We start from the raw sequence: 16423 nt of genomic DNA, 5'->3' as shown, positions 1-16423 counted from the left end.
CGTCGGGATTCCCCTCAAAATCACCAGGTGACCAGCCATTCTGCCAATGAGGGGATCCATACCCGTATGGATTCCCCGAACAATTTTAAACCAACTTCAAGGACCCACCAATAAAACGCCACAACGAAGGCACCTTGATGACCTTCAAGTGCCTGAGACCCCCCTCAACCGCAGGGCCCTTTCAATACCTCCCTGCAGACCGAGGGCCCACAAATCGATCCCCACCGCATTCAAGTGCACCCCGTCAGCCAACCAGAATTCCTCTTCCGTCCTTTCCAACTCAACATGCCGGATACAAACACCCCCATTCCGACTAACAAACTTTGAAATCGCCCTATTAACCTTTGCCCGCGCCTTGCCTTGTTCAGCCTATCAACAGACCGCGCTTTCCGCCAACTCCTTCTCGCCACCATCTCTGACCAAACCAACGTAATCCCTGGGAAGGACACCCATAGCCGTAACAAGTCGTGCTTGATGTCTTTTATCAAGATTCTAAAAGGCCGTTCCCCTAGATCATTCCCCCCAACGTGCAAGACCAAAACTTCAGGAGGCCTGTCTAATCGGGCATGTCTATGCACCTCTTGTAACACCCTGCTCCACCCTAACCCCGAGCCATCGTACGAGAGCCACGTCCCTGGCGAAGCCTAACTGTCTCCCGTTCCTTCTCGCATCCACTCGCCGGGCTCCCCAATACACGTAAGAATGGCCAATGATCCAGACCAGCGAGGGGGAGGGAAGGGGTGTTTCTGCAATACAAAATGCACAAACAAACAACACCATTTTAGTGCCTTATACCCTCAAATCGAAACACAAAACACCCAGGCCGCCCCCCCCCTTTTACTGTAAGTCTCCCTACTTAGTTCCCGACCACCGCCTGGGGGCGGACGTACAACTTAAAACGCCCCGACTTCCACCTACCAATCTGCTTAACCGTGTCTTCAGACAAACCGCGCATAGAGGCCTCTGTTGCCGCCCCTATGCGAAAGGAATGTGATCCGAAAGACTTAGGATCTAACCCCAACGACTTCAAACGCCCTGAAAACACTCACAAATTGGTATCGCGATAAAAAAGACCCATCGTCATGACATAACAGGGGGCCGTCCACCTTTTGACGGATCTGTTCGAAATTCTCGAAACACTTCAACGGGCACATATCCGATCCCCCAACCACTCCCAAACAGACTCGCCTGCCGGCCCCTCGTTGATCAGTTTTAGATTTTCTTATCCAAAATTCAATTCCCCTGTCCACAGCCATAATGTCACCACGACTCAAACCCCCGGGGGACACCTTACTGGGAGATACCAATTCCCCAACCCGCAGGGCTCCAAAAAACGCCAAGGAAAACGCTAACCTAAACAAACGTTCCTCAAACGGAGATGTACAAACCTCCCCCAACACCCCACCCAGCCGCTCCAATAAGCCGAATGACACCGGTCATTTCGTCCTCTGCGAAAACCCTTCAACGCCTGGACAACCAAAAAACTCTTAGTTAAATCCCGTAAACCTCGCAACCGGAAACCAAATGCTAACCCTGCCATAAAACGATTTACCTTCGCAACAGACCACCCTGAAACCGCCACCTCCCCCAACTTTTCCAACAATATTCCCAACTGATCCTCCTCAGAAAAATCCCCACCCTGCAACCACTGCTCCCAAAACACCCATGCTGCCTGATACGCTGTCCATGTGTTACCCGACAAGGAAGCCCGAATTAGCGGTCCCGCTGCCCGAAGACCACGTTCCAAAGCTGTGCCGGGCACTCCAAGCCGCTGGACTCTGCCTCTGGTGCGCAAACCCGGAACCGATCCCACTGGAAACGAGAGAGGGAATCAGCTATTAGGTTCTGAACGCCTGGCACATGAGCCGCCGTAACACACGCGTTGATTTGCAAACAAACCAACACCAACTCCCGTAACACCCGAACAACCGGAGGAGAAGACGCCGAAAACTGATTAATAGCCAGCACCACCCCCATATTGTCACAGTTAAAACGGATCTTCTTGTTTGCCAACTGGTCTCTCCAAAGATGAATTGCCACCATTATTGGAAAAATTTCCAATAGCGCCACATTTTTTGTCAAGCCTTCAGCCGTCCAGTTGTCCGGCCACCGACCCACACACCACTGACCCTGGAAGAAAGCTCCAAAACCTGAGCTGCCCGCCGCATCCGTGAACAACTCCAAGTCAAAATTGTCCACTACGTCCTCCATTAGCAGGGAACGACCGTTGTAGTACTCCAAAAACTGTTCCCAAACTGCTAAGTCCGCTTTGTGTTCTGCCGATAACCGAACGTAATGGTGCGGAGCAAGCACCCCCGCCGTAGCCCTGGCAAGTTGTCGCGAAAAAATCCGGCCCATTGGCATCACCCGACAAGCAAAGTTAAGTTTTCCCAGTAGGGACTGAACCTCCCTTAATTGCAACTTCTTTACCCGCCGTGCCCTTGCCACCTCGTCCTTCAGTGCAGCAACCTTGTTCTCGGGAAGCCGGACTTCCCAGGCCACTGAATCGATCACAATACCCAGAAAACTTAAGCTAGTAGTTGGCCCCACAGTTTTTTCAGGTGCCAAGGGCACCCCAAAGCGGTCCGCAACCCACTCCACAGTTGCCAAAATCCCGACACACTGCGCCAAATCGGCAGGACCTACACACAAGAAGTCATCGAGGTAATGTACCAATGCCGACAAGCCCGAAACGTCCCGAACAACCCACACCAAAAAGGAACTAAACGTTTCGAAAAATGCGCATGAGATTGAGCACCCCATGGGCAGACAGCGATCTACAAAATAAGCCCCTTCCCAAAAGCAACCCAACAACCGGACGCAATCTGAGTGCACTGGCAAGAGCCGAAAAGCTGATTTAATATCTGTCTTAGCCATAAGTGCCCCCTTTCCACATTTTTTTACCCACCTTACGGCCTCATCAAATGACGTATATACCACCGAACACAGTTCAGCCGGTATCCCGTCATTTACAGACCTACCTCTTGGGTAAGACAGATGGTGAATCAGCCGGAATTTCCCTGGCTCCTTTTTTGGCCCCACCCCCAACGGCGAGACCACCAGATCGGGAAAAGGAGGGGCCTGGAACGGCCCCGCCATCCTCCCCAAAGCCACTTCCTTGCCTAATTTCTCCGCCACGACTGCCGAATGCTGGTAAGCTGACAAAAGGTTCCTCGTTGCCCCCGGGACAACAAAATCGGGTGCTGGAATTCTGAAACCCTGCCCAAATCCCAACCGCAAAACTTCAGCTTTAGCTTTATTAGGGTACCTATTTAGGTACGGAAGCATCGCGGCTAAGCTCACCGGCGTCAGACCCTTGGGTAGGAGTGGTGCCGGGCTTGGATTTGCCTTTCTTAAAGCACTTTGCCGCTCCATGTGAGGTCCCATTACAATGGGTACAGAGGTGCTTGAAACGGCAGGTGGCCCCGAACTTGCATTGCCCCTCATTGAATTGCCAACACACGCCGGGCTTTTGCGATCCCCCCTGACCCTGTTGACTACCGGCACCCTGTGTTCCAGACTGGCCGGCCAACCCGGCCCCGCCCTGAAAGGGCTGGCCATATCTAGACGGCGCCATAACCCGCAACCACAACCCGATATCTTTTTGGTCCCATCTAGTAGAAGGCCAAACGGCCTTCCGCTGACGAAACTGTTCGTCATACCTAAGCCAAGTCTGTCCCCCATACACCCGGTAAGCCTCACCAATAGAGTCCATATAGCAAAACAAATGTGAACAGTTCTCCGGTGCCTTCTCGCCAATCACGCTCACCAAAATTGCAAAGGCTTGTAACCAATTATTAAACGTCTGAGGGATCAAGCGCCATCGCCGCTTCTCCTCATCTTCTTTCTTGCTATCCTCCTTTTTTCCTTTGTCCAAATTAAATTTGGCCAACGGAAGGAGGGAGAAGATCTCAACATATTCATCTTTCCAGATCTTCTCCCTCACCTCTTTCTTAAGATGGGAACCCAAGGGGCCCTCAAAACAGACGTAAACCTCGCCACATGCCCGATCATCTAAATGAATCCTGTCCTCCTTATTCTTTTCCGTCTGAACCGACACCGATGAAGAAATACCTGCAACCGGCGTTTCACTAATGCCCAGGGAAGGTGGATTAATCCAAGCCCCCACTGGCTCTGAGTGTTCCCGTGCCCCCCCCAATCCGCTCCAGCAACGTACGCACACAACCTATAAGCTCTCCCAGCTCCCCCCTTCCCGACGCATACCCTCCACCCCCCATGGGTACCCCCTGACTAAACCCTGGGTGACCTACATCCCCCCTTGCATTCTGGTCCTGACAATACTGAGCAGACAAACAAGACAGAGGCATACTCACCGGGCTGCACGAGGGTAGAGGCCCCGCCAGCCGGACCACCGGACTCCAGACGTCCCTCCAGCTGCTCTGTAGACTCCCGACTCCCCTCATCCGCTTTGCCGCCGTTGGCCCCTGCTGCTGCAGGGCCGGAAGATCCCTCCAGTCGCTGATCCAGTAGCTGATGTCCGCCCCGCCTGCAACAGAGGGCTGTCTGCGTTCCTCCAAATCCTGCCGTCGCAGCTCCCCCATGCCACTCCACGGGTCCCCCCCTCCGTTCTGGGCCTCTTCTGATGAGGGCCCTGCACGCCAGGCCCGGTGCACTACCGATCCCAGCCGTCTTGCTCCGCCCCCTCATCCGTCCTTCGCTGCAGACAGGGCTCAGGGCGCTGGGCAGGCACATCACCAGAGCACCCCGCCGCAGCTCCCACATCCATCGCTGACACAGTGGGAGCAGGCCCCGCCCCCAACTCCAGCAGAGGCCTGCTCACCGCCGCTGGACCCAGCCGCACATGAGAATACCTCCCAGACCGGGGCCTGTTGGACTTTTTTGCACGTGGCGCCCGGCCTGGAGGATCCCCGGAGGGGCTTCTGGGGAGTCGCTGGGCCCGGGGAGTCAGATCAGGGGATAACCGCTCCGGCGGTTTGGACTTACGGAGGCGCCGCTCACGTGGTTCCAATGATTCCCTGCACTGTTGCCTGCAGGACGGTCACCTGCCGCCGCTCTCAGCCGCTCCAGGATTTCCTCGACAGTCTCCATAGCCGCAGGTAAGATGGATGCAACTCTTCCTTCAGCCAGGGAAGCGGGAAAGTACCGCTCCTCCCCTTTGGCTATCCAATCCCTTCAAAACAGACTCACTCCCCCTCCCCACCCATGACACCCTGGGGGGTGGGGAGGGGCAATGCTCCGTCCTCTTGTCCATTTTTTTCTGGCATCACTGATGTCCCACGGACCACGCAGTGGTGTGGTCCGTGAAACACGTGCCAGAAAAAAAAAAAAACAAAAAAAAAAAAAAAAAAAAGTGCTTCTAAAATAAAAAAACAAACATTTTAACTCACCCAGCTTCAGCCGTGCTGTCTGCAGCCTGTTCTCCCTCCTGCTTCTGAGCTGGCTGATTACTGTCGCGCATATTCATGATGAACGACACAGCCGACCCGGAAGCAGCTGCTGCGGGGGTCAGCGCCGGCCGGATGCTGCACCGTGGCAGCGATCAGCACCATGGCGAGCGGGAGCGCGCACAGGTGAGTTAATCTCTAAGTGCAATCACGGGTCACGGAGAACGGATTGCACTTAGACAACCCACGTGTGCCGTGATTCACGGCACACGCAGGGACATGTGCGTGTTTTACACGTCAGTGAAAAACGTCTGTTTTTCACTGACGTGTGAAACTGGCCTTACCATGAGCCCAGAGCTCCGTGTGCAGCAGAGGAAGAATGAGGCGGAGCCAGCACAGGTCCTGGAAAAACAGCAGGGAATCCTCTGCGCACAGTGCACTGCTGTATGATAGCACCTAAGGTTTGTGACGCGGCAAAGCTGATATAGTTAGCTGTATTGTAGCTCCGAGTGGACCCCCTTTGAGCACCCTCTGCCCCCCTACCTACGCTACTGCACCAGACACATTTCACATGCAGTTCGGTGCCTTTCCTTGGAGTGGGGTGAATGGACTGGGGTGGGCAGGGAGTTAGCCATGCAGTAGTATTGGACCTCCCAGTCACCAGGACAACCACTTGTGGGTGGGTGCCACATGGGGTATAAGAGGAGGTAACCATGACAGCTTTGCTGGAGGAACGTCCCATGAGACCAGACTGGGTGCAGATGAGCACCAGTGCTGGTGAGACACAGCTTTTCTTGCTGTTGTGGAGCCTGTGAGTTGGAGCTCTGCCCAGATTCCTTCTGCCAGTTGCTTGATTGTGAGGACAAAACAAAACAATTTACACTGACACCAGTAACCGCCTGAAACTTGCACCAGATAACCAGACACTGCCCAAGAGTGTCCTGGTTCACTGCTGGTAAATCTCCTAGCCAGTGAGTAACACCTGAACCGGAACTCTTGCCTCATTTCCAGTATTCACCAGCGACGCTATCCCACGCTCCGGCATCCATGACCCACTATTAGCCCGCCAGCTACCCTCTCGGGGCAACCACTTAGCCTATGGGGAGTGACTCCATCTTGGCTGCAAACAATATCGACCCCCGGTGAGAACCCTTTAGCGGCAGCCCCTTACCTGGCCGCACACCACAGGTGGTGTCACGACAAAAACTTGGATTTCCCCTGTAAATTACACCCTTTCTAAAGTGACCCCCAGGGTCACTGGCCACCCAGTGAACTGTCCCAACGTAACCAGGCCCAGGGCGAGACTTCCTCTTATGAATACATTAGGTGTTTGTTCCTTATCCCAACATAAGGCATTTTAGAGGGATGAAATCCTATAACCACCAAATATCAGCCTGCAGGATTCAAGAGAACGTCCGACTGCAGTAGATCCAGAGTTGGAGCCATTAACCCTTTGAGTCTTGTTGGGCAGACTAAGGCTACATTGTGGAACTGACAGGAAACACCAATGGATTACAAGGGAGGTTTTTAGACAGGAAAATATTTTAAGAACTTTATTGATTACAGCTTTACCACCTGAGATGAAACAGCAGAATACCAGAACATGGCAAACATTTACATGTGAAGCAGAATCTTATATTATTGCAGCCTTGCTTTTCAGAAGAGGATCATGCTCATTGTTTCGTTTGAAGAAGACATCTTTGACCTGACTGAAGTACACAGCAATTCCTTGACCGCTTCGTCCATCTGATGCATTTGCAATAGGCTTGTATTCCTTAGATGTCCTAGAAAGGAATAAAGTAAATATATCAGCATATACACAAGGCTGTGACAATTCATAGACAGGTGCATGTCAGGCAGCACAGTGATTACCACAGACTGCAGAGCCGGGTTGGATTTTTAGTTTTGTCATCTGAACTGCAGGTCAACTTCTGTGTTTACAGCAGTGAGACTTGTCAGACACCTAAAAGTTTAGGTTACAAATGAATCCTGAAATCACAAGTGCTGGAACACAAACTCACCTGTACAAGGCAACACCAATCAGCAGAGCAACAAGGGCTACGAGAGCGAGAGGAATAAGTACTGTAGACACCGACTGTTGTGTAGACCCTAGAATAAAAATTATATATTCTTCACTATATAAAATGATGAAAGCACCCTGTCTGAAGGCAGGATGGCAAGAGGACATGCCTACGGCTACTGACTGGCTCCGGCAGTGCACAAGACCCACCCTGTCCAGTCACAGTAAGATTGTTCAGGTTGCCTATAGCAACTAGAGTGCAGCTTTCAGCATTGAAGTAGTGAGGTGAAGTGAAAGCAGAGCTCAGATTAGTTGTCCATAGACAACCAGATCCTTAATCCCAAACCGGGATTGAATTTTTTGGCTGATGTGCCCAGTGCTATGTCCACATTGTAGTTGAATTCCTCAATAAAATGGTGCCAGAGTCAGTGCCTGTGGGTATACCACCAACCAACTCCGGTGCCAATTTATTGAAGGATTCAATAAATAAAAATATAGTGTATGTGCTGGCCATAGGGATGGTGGCAGCAGCAAAGGCCAAAAAAAAAAAAAAAAAAAAACAAAACAAAACACCCTGTCCTGCACCAATAAGGCACCTTAAAGACCAGAGTTTACACCAAGGTTTTTCTACAATAAACATGCTCGACACCCGGGTGTAGAACGGATTTAAAAGTTAGTGTATTATATATATATCCGTAGAGGTTAGTTTGCAAACAAGTTTTTTGTAAACCCCCAGTGTCCAATATCACATTTGAAGGCCAAAAAATATTTGTAGAGGAGAACTGGAATAAAAACTAGATATTTACACTCAACTGTAAGAAAAAACCGTGTATAAGAAAAGGTGAGAGCTCACTTATTCATTTGTAAGCTTCTTAAGTACGTTTGTTTGTACACCAGGAGCTGCCATTAGCTGGATATTACCAGTACAGAGCCACTTACCACCATCTATAGACACCAGTGTACTGGCAAGAGCCAAACTTGCACCATCGCTCAGGGTAATATTGACACAGTAGGATCCTGGCTCAAATGCCCTTCTTAGGGTCAGCAAGCATTGAGCAGAAGCTGGAACTTCATCACACACCATGTCTCGGGGAACCATGCAGCTGTCATCTGAGACTATTGTACAGGCATCTGTAGGGAGGCTGAAGGAACAGTGGCCATCAGACAAGGACCAGCAGTAGAAGTGTTACAGATATGGTCACTATTTGCAGAGACATACCTTCCTTCACAAGTGACCACAAAGTCAATTACGGAGCTCCCACTTGGAGATGCGGATATTTGGACACTCGTCATTTCAATGATGTTGACCTCAAGGATACCATCTAAAAGACAGTAAAGTAGTAAGGATCCAGGCCCTTTATATTGCCAACATTAGTATAGAAGCAGCAGACAACTCACCGACAATTGTGATGTTGTTCATGTAATAGCCATATCTGTATATGAAGCAGTCTGGAGCAGGGGTTGTATATGGAGCGGTTGTATGACCAGTGGTAACATTGGATATCTCAGTGGGCTGAGGAGTGTCAGTGGGTGGTAGATCTGTGGAGTTACCTGCAAAGAAAGGTTACTGTATATTCTCCATCATAATGAGATTTGGGCCCCTGCACAGGACACTCATGAAAGCTCCATATTACATCAATATTAGTCACGTTCCTACTTACCAGTGGAATTGGCAGTGGTGAAAGCACTGGTGGGAGTTGGTAGAAGCGTTGTATGGATTGGAGTGGGTGTAGCTGGATTACATGGACCAGGAATGGCAGCTTTCATAGTCAAATTAACACTGAAGTTTCCAATCTGGGTGTAGTTATGAGTAGAGACTGGACTACTGGAAAGGGAATCATTCCCATCACCATAATCCCAGGCAAAGCTCAGTTTAGATTTATTCAGATAATGGCTTGGATCATGGATTCGAACGTCAAAGGTGATTGGTGAATCCTTAATAAAGATGTTGTCTGAGGAATTCTTGTCATTCTTTTGAGACAGCTTCACATAAAATGGGATTTGAGCTAAAATAAAAAAAAAGGATATAAAAATTAGTTCCAAGCAGATTGAACAGAGGCTTAAAAATGCTGAGCTTTTTATAACCTACCAAGGGGCAGACAGACCTGCTAGTCAGTGCTGGAGGGAGGTTACACAGTAGGAGACAAGACCATGATAATCTCCTGTGATAATATAAAACCCAGCAAGTGACATCATTAGAATCAGGGTCTCTGTTGCTACATCATGCTGCTTCTGAAATACACAGGTTTCATTAATCTGGCAGTAAGTTTGAGTGCTGGCCACCACTCATTAGTATGAGTGAAATCTATAGCAAGACACTGCAAGAGTAGTGTGGTTATGAAACCCCAGCATTCAATTTACAGAGTAATCAGAATAGCACATTGCCTAATAGGGAGTAAGCCAATTCGGTCTAGTTCGGGCGAACCGGTTGTTAAAATAACAGCTGGTTCCCCGACTTGGCAAGAAACTGCTCCGGTTCTCTGTATTCACTTGTGTTAGTATCTTTAAGACAAACACAAATGAATCCCCATACCTATGTACACACTGCCCTTCTGGGTTCAGTGGAGCCTGTCTTCTCCCTGACCTAGCGTGTAGAGATGCAGAGGTCATGGCAGCGTGGTGAAGTTTCTCATCCTGCCAGCATCAGTGTGCCTGAAGAGTGCTGCGGAGGAGGACGGAAGACCGGAGAGGCCGCCGGTGCTTGGAGCAAGTAAATGCTCAGTGAGCCAAAGATGCAGGGAGACCAGAATCTGCAGGGGAGAGGAGCTGCATAAGATGGGAACTGCAGGGGGAAAAAAAAAAAAAAAAAAAAAAAAAAAAAAAAAAAGGAGCACATGGGATGGGATGGGATCTGCAAGGGAAAGAGGCTGTAATGGGATGGGATCTACACTGGAAAAGCAGCTACATGGGATGATATCTGTAATCGGGAAGGTCGTCAGTTCCAATTTTAGCAGGGCTCCTTTAGTAGTAAATTTTTAAAAATTGTAGAAAATCTAGTGAAATCTGCAGCAAGACTGCAGGCTGAAAACAACAAACATGTGCATGACATTTCAGGATTCTGGACTTTGCTGGCGTCTGTAAAATGTGACAAGTCTGCCACTAAGGCCGGTGTCACTTGCGACTATCTCACGCAAGTCTCGTATTGAGTCTCCCGACACGGACTCTCTCCTCACAGGAGTGGGTCGGTTGCATAGAGATGCATGCAACCGACCCTCTTCTGTGAGGAGAGCGAGTCTGTACCGAGCGATACAATGAGAAACCCACGCGAGGCACTCACAAGTGTGACACTGGCCTAAGTGTTTCATATGTGTCCTCATCCTAGCAGGCATCAGTCCCCACTACTTTTCTAGACTGAGTTCTTCGGTTCCTGTGCACACTACTTCACAACTTACCAGTTACTACATAACTACTGCTCGCTTTAGCAACTGGGTAATTCTTCTGGTAACCTCTTCTGAAGACAGTGACTTCAATCATTTGTGTGCCGGCTGTGATGTTTGTAGTATTTATGGACAAAATGGCAGAAGATCTCCCCATCATTTGGTAATACTGGCCTGAGCAAAGAAAGAAAGTTCCCAGTCATAGTCAGCTACAACAAGTATAAGTTAAGCATTCTAGGGGAGCGGGATCATCCTAATATGCACAAATCTTTAATGGGTATTTGAAAATGTAAACAGAAAATTCAAATTACCAAGAGTTGTTTTAACATGCATTTATAAAAAGGATGTATAATTTTGGTTAAAATGACAGCAAATCCCTCATGTATAATTTACATTATCTCATTCCTATACAGGATGGAGCCAGACCCAGCAATGTTTGCCTTGTAAACTAGGGTCAGTTAGTGCTAGGTGTCATTAATAGGCTATAAGCTAGAACCTGCACTACATCTGACAGGAGCCTACACAAGACTTATCCATGTGCAATTAATTCTACCAGTTGATGTCTACAACCCTCCACGAATTGGTTAGTGCATGATTATTTTCACCAGTGCTCCCACCTCTGCCCAGATCAAGTGGCGTCTGCACCCTGTAAGTGCATTAGCTTTGAGAACCTTGTTTGTAACTACAACTGCCTTTAAGTGTGAATGTAAAATATTATAAAGTGTGTGTGTGTGTGTGTGTGTGTGTGTGTGTTTTTTAATTTTATAAACAATGTGTGCAACAGATGTCAGTGGCTGATATGCCATAGTGATCCGAAGATGCAATTCGGTCATGCGAAAAAGGGAAGCCTAAATAAGTCAAGATAATTTGTTTCTCCTAGACAACCTCTCACCAGTCGATAGGCGATCTATTGTGGATCAGTCATTTTTGATTGCTGCCCCCTGCACTGATCAGCAGAATGGAATCTTTATCCTACTACATAAAGCATCAGGTCAGATGCCCAACTGCCAGAAAAAGCCGTGCGCAGAGCATGAGTGGAGAGGCAGTAAGGAATCTGACTTGACGCTTCATTATACAACTGGGATAGAGAACCCAATGCTGCTAGTTCGTACCAGTGGTCAGACACTCAATTGAAAAGCTATCGTCACCTATCCGATAGCTAGGCAAGGACATGTTTTCCCTGGAGAACCCACACAAGTCATTGTTTTTCAAGATCACAAGCCCCACAGACAAGATTTGTTTAGAACATAGCCAACATTAAAATCACAACCTTTACCTTGCGTGGAGAAGACATAAATGAAGTTGTGGCGTCTCCAGTGCGGGTGATGTGGGAATGGTTTGCCATCTGGAAAGTTGCTGGAAAAACTGCAGTTTCCTTCATCACAGAAGTCCATCCACTTGGTCCAGTTGTACACATATTGGTCCAGGGAAATGGAGGAAACTAGAAGGACAAATATTATGTGACCTTATGCCAGGATTCAGTATCTAACACCGTAAAGCTGCATTTACCATTTCCACATCCTCTTTCATATTCAATGTCTCCATCATCATTTTCTTTCTGACATCTGGGAAAATGCAGGGTCACAGCAAATGTGATATTTGACCCTATCAGCGCAGGGCTGTCACTGGTCAGCAATGCCACCACTGTGCCACCTAGACAGAAAGATTAAGGCAGCATGATTGAGAGTAATGGTCAGTGAAATGGAGTCATGTGTACATCTTGCATAATACCTCTCCAGCAGTTCTCCCATCTAGAGTCACCAGACTTCCAGGCAGGGTAGAGATTCTCATCCCAAGAGTTGGTATCAGGAGACCAGCCAGCAATATGGTTACGGGGACCTGTAGAGCCAGATTTCCTTCCAAACTCCATTACATCCTGAAACCCTGTTCAGTTGGACACAACATAGAGAATATACACAATGCTAAATGATTCATACATTGAGTGAACTGCTCCGTATGTCCCTTACAACTGGTTATACTCAGGAGGTGCTAAATCCTCTAATCTGTATTGTGCCATCAGCAGTATCGCCAGGACCCAACATGGGCCATTAATCTACTTTATCTGACAGTCTCACCATTGCCAGCACAATCCAAAACAATGAAGTAGAAATCCAGCTCAAACATGCAAGTTTTCTTCTATTTGATTTAATTATAGGGCATCACACAGCAAACATGGTTAGCGCAATCAATGCGTTTCACTCAAGCTGGTGTCACACATAGCGACAGCGCTGTTACCATTTTCTGTGACGCAACAGCGACCTTGTAAGTCGCTGTTATGATCACTGCTTAGCTGTCAAACACAGCGACGCAGCAGCGATCATAACGTCACTACATGTGCAGAAAGCAGGGAGCCGCGCACACTGCTTAGCGCTGGCTCCTTGCTCTCCTAGCTACAGTACACATCGGGTTAATTAACCCGATGTGTACTGCAGCTACATGTCAGCAGGAGCCGGCACTAGCAGCAAGAGCGGCGGAGGCTGGTAACGAAGGTAAATATCGGGTTACCAGGGAAAGGTCTTCCCTTGGTTACCCGATGTTTACAGCTTTCTGCAGCTGCCAGACGCCGGCTCCTGCTCCCTGCTCGCTTCATTTCGTCGCTCTCTCACTGTCACACACAGCGATGTGTGCTTCACAGCGGGAGAGCGACGACGAAAAAAAAAATGAAGCAGGACATTCAGCAACGACCTCAAAGCAGGGGCCAGCTCGTTGCTGGATGTCACACACAGCGACGTCGCTGACGTCGCTGTGTGTGACACCACCTTCAGTCAGGATGTTTGAGCTGGATTTCTACTTTATTTTAGGAGGCCGAAAGTGTCCAGTTCTGGAGTTTGTCTTCTGATAACAGATGCGGCCGGGTACTGCACATCCACCTCCTACTCAAATCAATAGGAGGTGAATCTGCAGTATCTGTCTGCAGCCATTATCAGAAGAGGGGCACTTTAGCTGTTCAGTACCGGCATCAGCAGGTGACCAGAATCAGTGGTGGGAGGGGGTGTCAGACATTGATCACCTATCCTGAAAGGCTAGGCCATCAATGTTAAAGTGATCGTGAACAACGTCTAAGCTCAAGAGACCAATGGCCAGTTTATGCTCAAACCATTAATCCAGCTTGAAGATTTGTTAGGAAGGTTCATCAGATGTATGCAAACAGAGGCTACATACACCAGCCATTAGGCGGTACAAGGAGGAGACAGGTCTTCTAACCTGGTTAGAGTAGACAACACCAGGTTTAGGTCACCTGAGCAGTATATGCCATTTTCATGAAGTGCCCTCCCAGCCCAAGAAAACAAGACACCATTGATAGTCCCTTATTAATCCAAAGGGTCTACAGATTAATTATTGCCACAGGATCACAAGTTTGTGGAGCATTTAAAAAGGTCTCAGATAAAGAGCAGCAACATGTAACAATAAGATTTTTTTATTTCATAATTCAATATTACACATTTGGGGTATATTCACACTTTTTGCTGCAGCAAAACCTGCTCTCAGGGTTAAAAAAACAAAAAATTATAGTTAAAACCTTGGGCATTACACAGGTATCAATTATTTGCAGTGCCAGTTATTAGCCCCCTTACAGATGCACAATGACAATGGCTTTTTTTGTAGAAACCAGTAAGCCCCAGTGTGGCCACAACAGGGCAATTATTAGTGACCCCTAGATAGCCAGCAGCCCAGGACAGATCCTTGGTGTCCATCTTATTGACTACTCAGCGTCTCAGTCTAGAATATACATTGTGGATCTTGTATCAAAGTTGCTAACAACCAAACCAGTTAACCCCTCACTTACTTTTTCCTGCCTGGATGCCTGAGACCAGGCAGAGCACCACCAGCCCCTGCACTGCTGCCTGCAGCATCCTGAACACTGACTGAGCTGCTCAGGGATCTCACCCCAGCATTTAAATTGTGTCCAACAAGTCCCAGCTGCAGGAACCAGCAGTGGATCCCCCTGATCCCTCCTCCTGTATATGAGAAGCTGCAGGCCCATCATGTGATGGGATCAGGGAGAGATGTCTGCTCATGTGCTTCTGAGTCACTCCCAAGAATCTCACACTTTTCTAAATTTCTGAAGGCTCGAGACTTTATTTTCATCATGAATTTACCACAAATTGTCAGTTTTTGCCAGAGCAGGTAAAGAGGTGACGCAAAAATCATGGTGAAGTCTACTGGAGTTTTTATAGATAAAAAAAATCTTATGGCGTATGTCCACATTCAGCTTTTTTATGCTGCTTTTAAAGTCAATGCTAAGAGCAAATGAAAAAAAAAACCAAAACAAATGTTGCAGGGGAGGAAGATATTCATGTATTTAGTATGGTGGTCTTAATAAAAAAAAACAAAATAAAAAAACACACCTGATGCACCTGCAGTTTGTCTTTTTCACAAATTTTTTATTCCCCCCCTTCATTTTTAAGGATGTTTCCTGAAGTGTTTAAACTTATTTTGTCAGTTCTCCTAATTTATTTATTTATTTATTTTTTCATAGACATTAAAGAGAATCTGTCACCAGGTTTTTGCCACCTAATCTGAGAGCAGCATAATGTAGGCTGCTTGGTGTAGTTTTGATAAAATCAATGATTAATCAGCAGTAGATCATTAGAGGACTACATGTCTTGCTGCCAGGAAGTCCAGCATATTCATGAGCTCTGTATAACTGCTAGATCTGCAGTAGAGAAAACAATGGTTTTATCAAAATGACAGCAAACAGCTCAGTAAGTGACAAATCGCTGGAATTAGGGTCTCTGTCTCTACATTATGCTTCTCTCAGATAGGGGAGCAAAAACCTGGTGGCAGATTCCTTTAATAGGTTAAGGCCAGAGTCATGTACCGCCACCACGTCAGCGGCTGAGCGACTCGGATCCGGAGCCGCGGTGGCTCGAGGGGTCTCCGGATCCGGGGGGTCCGTGTGGACACTCGGATTAAAAGAAGAGGGACAAGGGAGTTAGAAAGTTTGTGACGCCACCCACGGTGCGTGGTAATGTAAAGGTACCGTCACACTAAACAACTTACCAGCGATCCCAACAACGATACAACCTGATAGGGATCGCTGGTAAGTTGCTAGGAGGTTGCTGGTGAGAGGTCACAGTCAGACGCTCCTGCGATCCCACCAGCAACCTGACCTGGCAGGGATCGCTGGAGCATCGCTACACGGGTTGCTGGTGAGCTGTCACCAGCAACCAGTGACCAGCCCCCAGCCAGCAGCGACGCACTGAAGTGATGCTGCGCTTGGTAACTAAGGTAAATATCGGGTAACCAACCCGATAGTTACCTTGGTTACCAGCGCACGCAGCTACACGTGCAGAGAGCAGGGAGCAGCGCACACTGCTTAGCGCTGGCTCCCTGCTCTCCTAGTTACAGCACACATCGGGTTAATTACCCGATGTGTACTCTGCTACACATGCTAGGAGCAGGAGCCGGCACTGACAGTGAGAGCGGTGGAGGCTGGTAACGAAGGAAAATATCGGGTAACCAAGGACAGGGCTTCTTGGTTATCCGATGTTTACCGTGGTTACCAGTGTCCGCAGAAGCCGGCTCCTGCTGCCTGCACATTTAGTTGTTGCTCTGTCGCTGTCACACACAGCGATCTGTGCTGCACAGCGGGAGAGCAACAACTAAAAAATGGTCCAGGACATTCAGCAACAACCAACGACCTCACAGCAGGGGCC

At 48.4% G+C, this 16423-nt stretch overlaps 1 protein-coding gene across 2 annotated transcripts; it reads right to left on the bottom strand.

The window, feature by feature from the left end:
* Window positions 1–6933: 6933 nt before the first annotated feature.
* On the bottom strand, window positions 6934–14754 carry LOC142244479 (protein QNR-71-like). 2 transcript variants are annotated; one of them, XM_075316706.1, is made up of 11 exons: window positions 14551–14754; window positions 12495–12647; window positions 12273–12416; window positions 12040–12204; window positions 10779–10937; window positions 9048–9392; window positions 8785–8937; window positions 8606–8708; window positions 8326–8528; window positions 7388–7475; window positions 6934–7150 (listed from the first exon to the last, which is right to left on the bottom strand). In XM_075316706.1, exons 1-11 carry the CDS (start codon window positions 14615–14617, stop codon window positions 7000–7002), a joined length of 1731 nt encoding a protein of 576 aa, XP_075172821.1. In that variant the 5' UTR covers window positions 14618–14754; the 3' UTR covers window positions 6934–6999. The 2 variants fall into 2 exon arrangements, with proteins under 2 accessions (XP_075172821.1, XP_075172822.1); XM_075316707.1 differs by lacking the exon at window positions 6934–7150 and adding an exon at window positions 7275–7297.
* Window positions 14755–16423: the final 1669 nt, after the last annotated feature.

The sequence above is a fragment of the Anomaloglossus baeobatrachus genome, chromosome 6 (genome assembly GCF_048569485.1).
Source record: "Anomaloglossus baeobatrachus isolate aAnoBae1 chromosome 6, aAnoBae1.hap1, whole genome shotgun sequence".
NCBI classification, from domain to species: domain Eukaryota; kingdom Metazoa; phylum Chordata; class Amphibia; order Anura; family Aromobatidae; genus Anomaloglossus; species Anomaloglossus baeobatrachus.
Note: the sequence above shows the minus strand (reverse complement) of the source record. Positions and strands in the feature narration are given on the sequence as shown.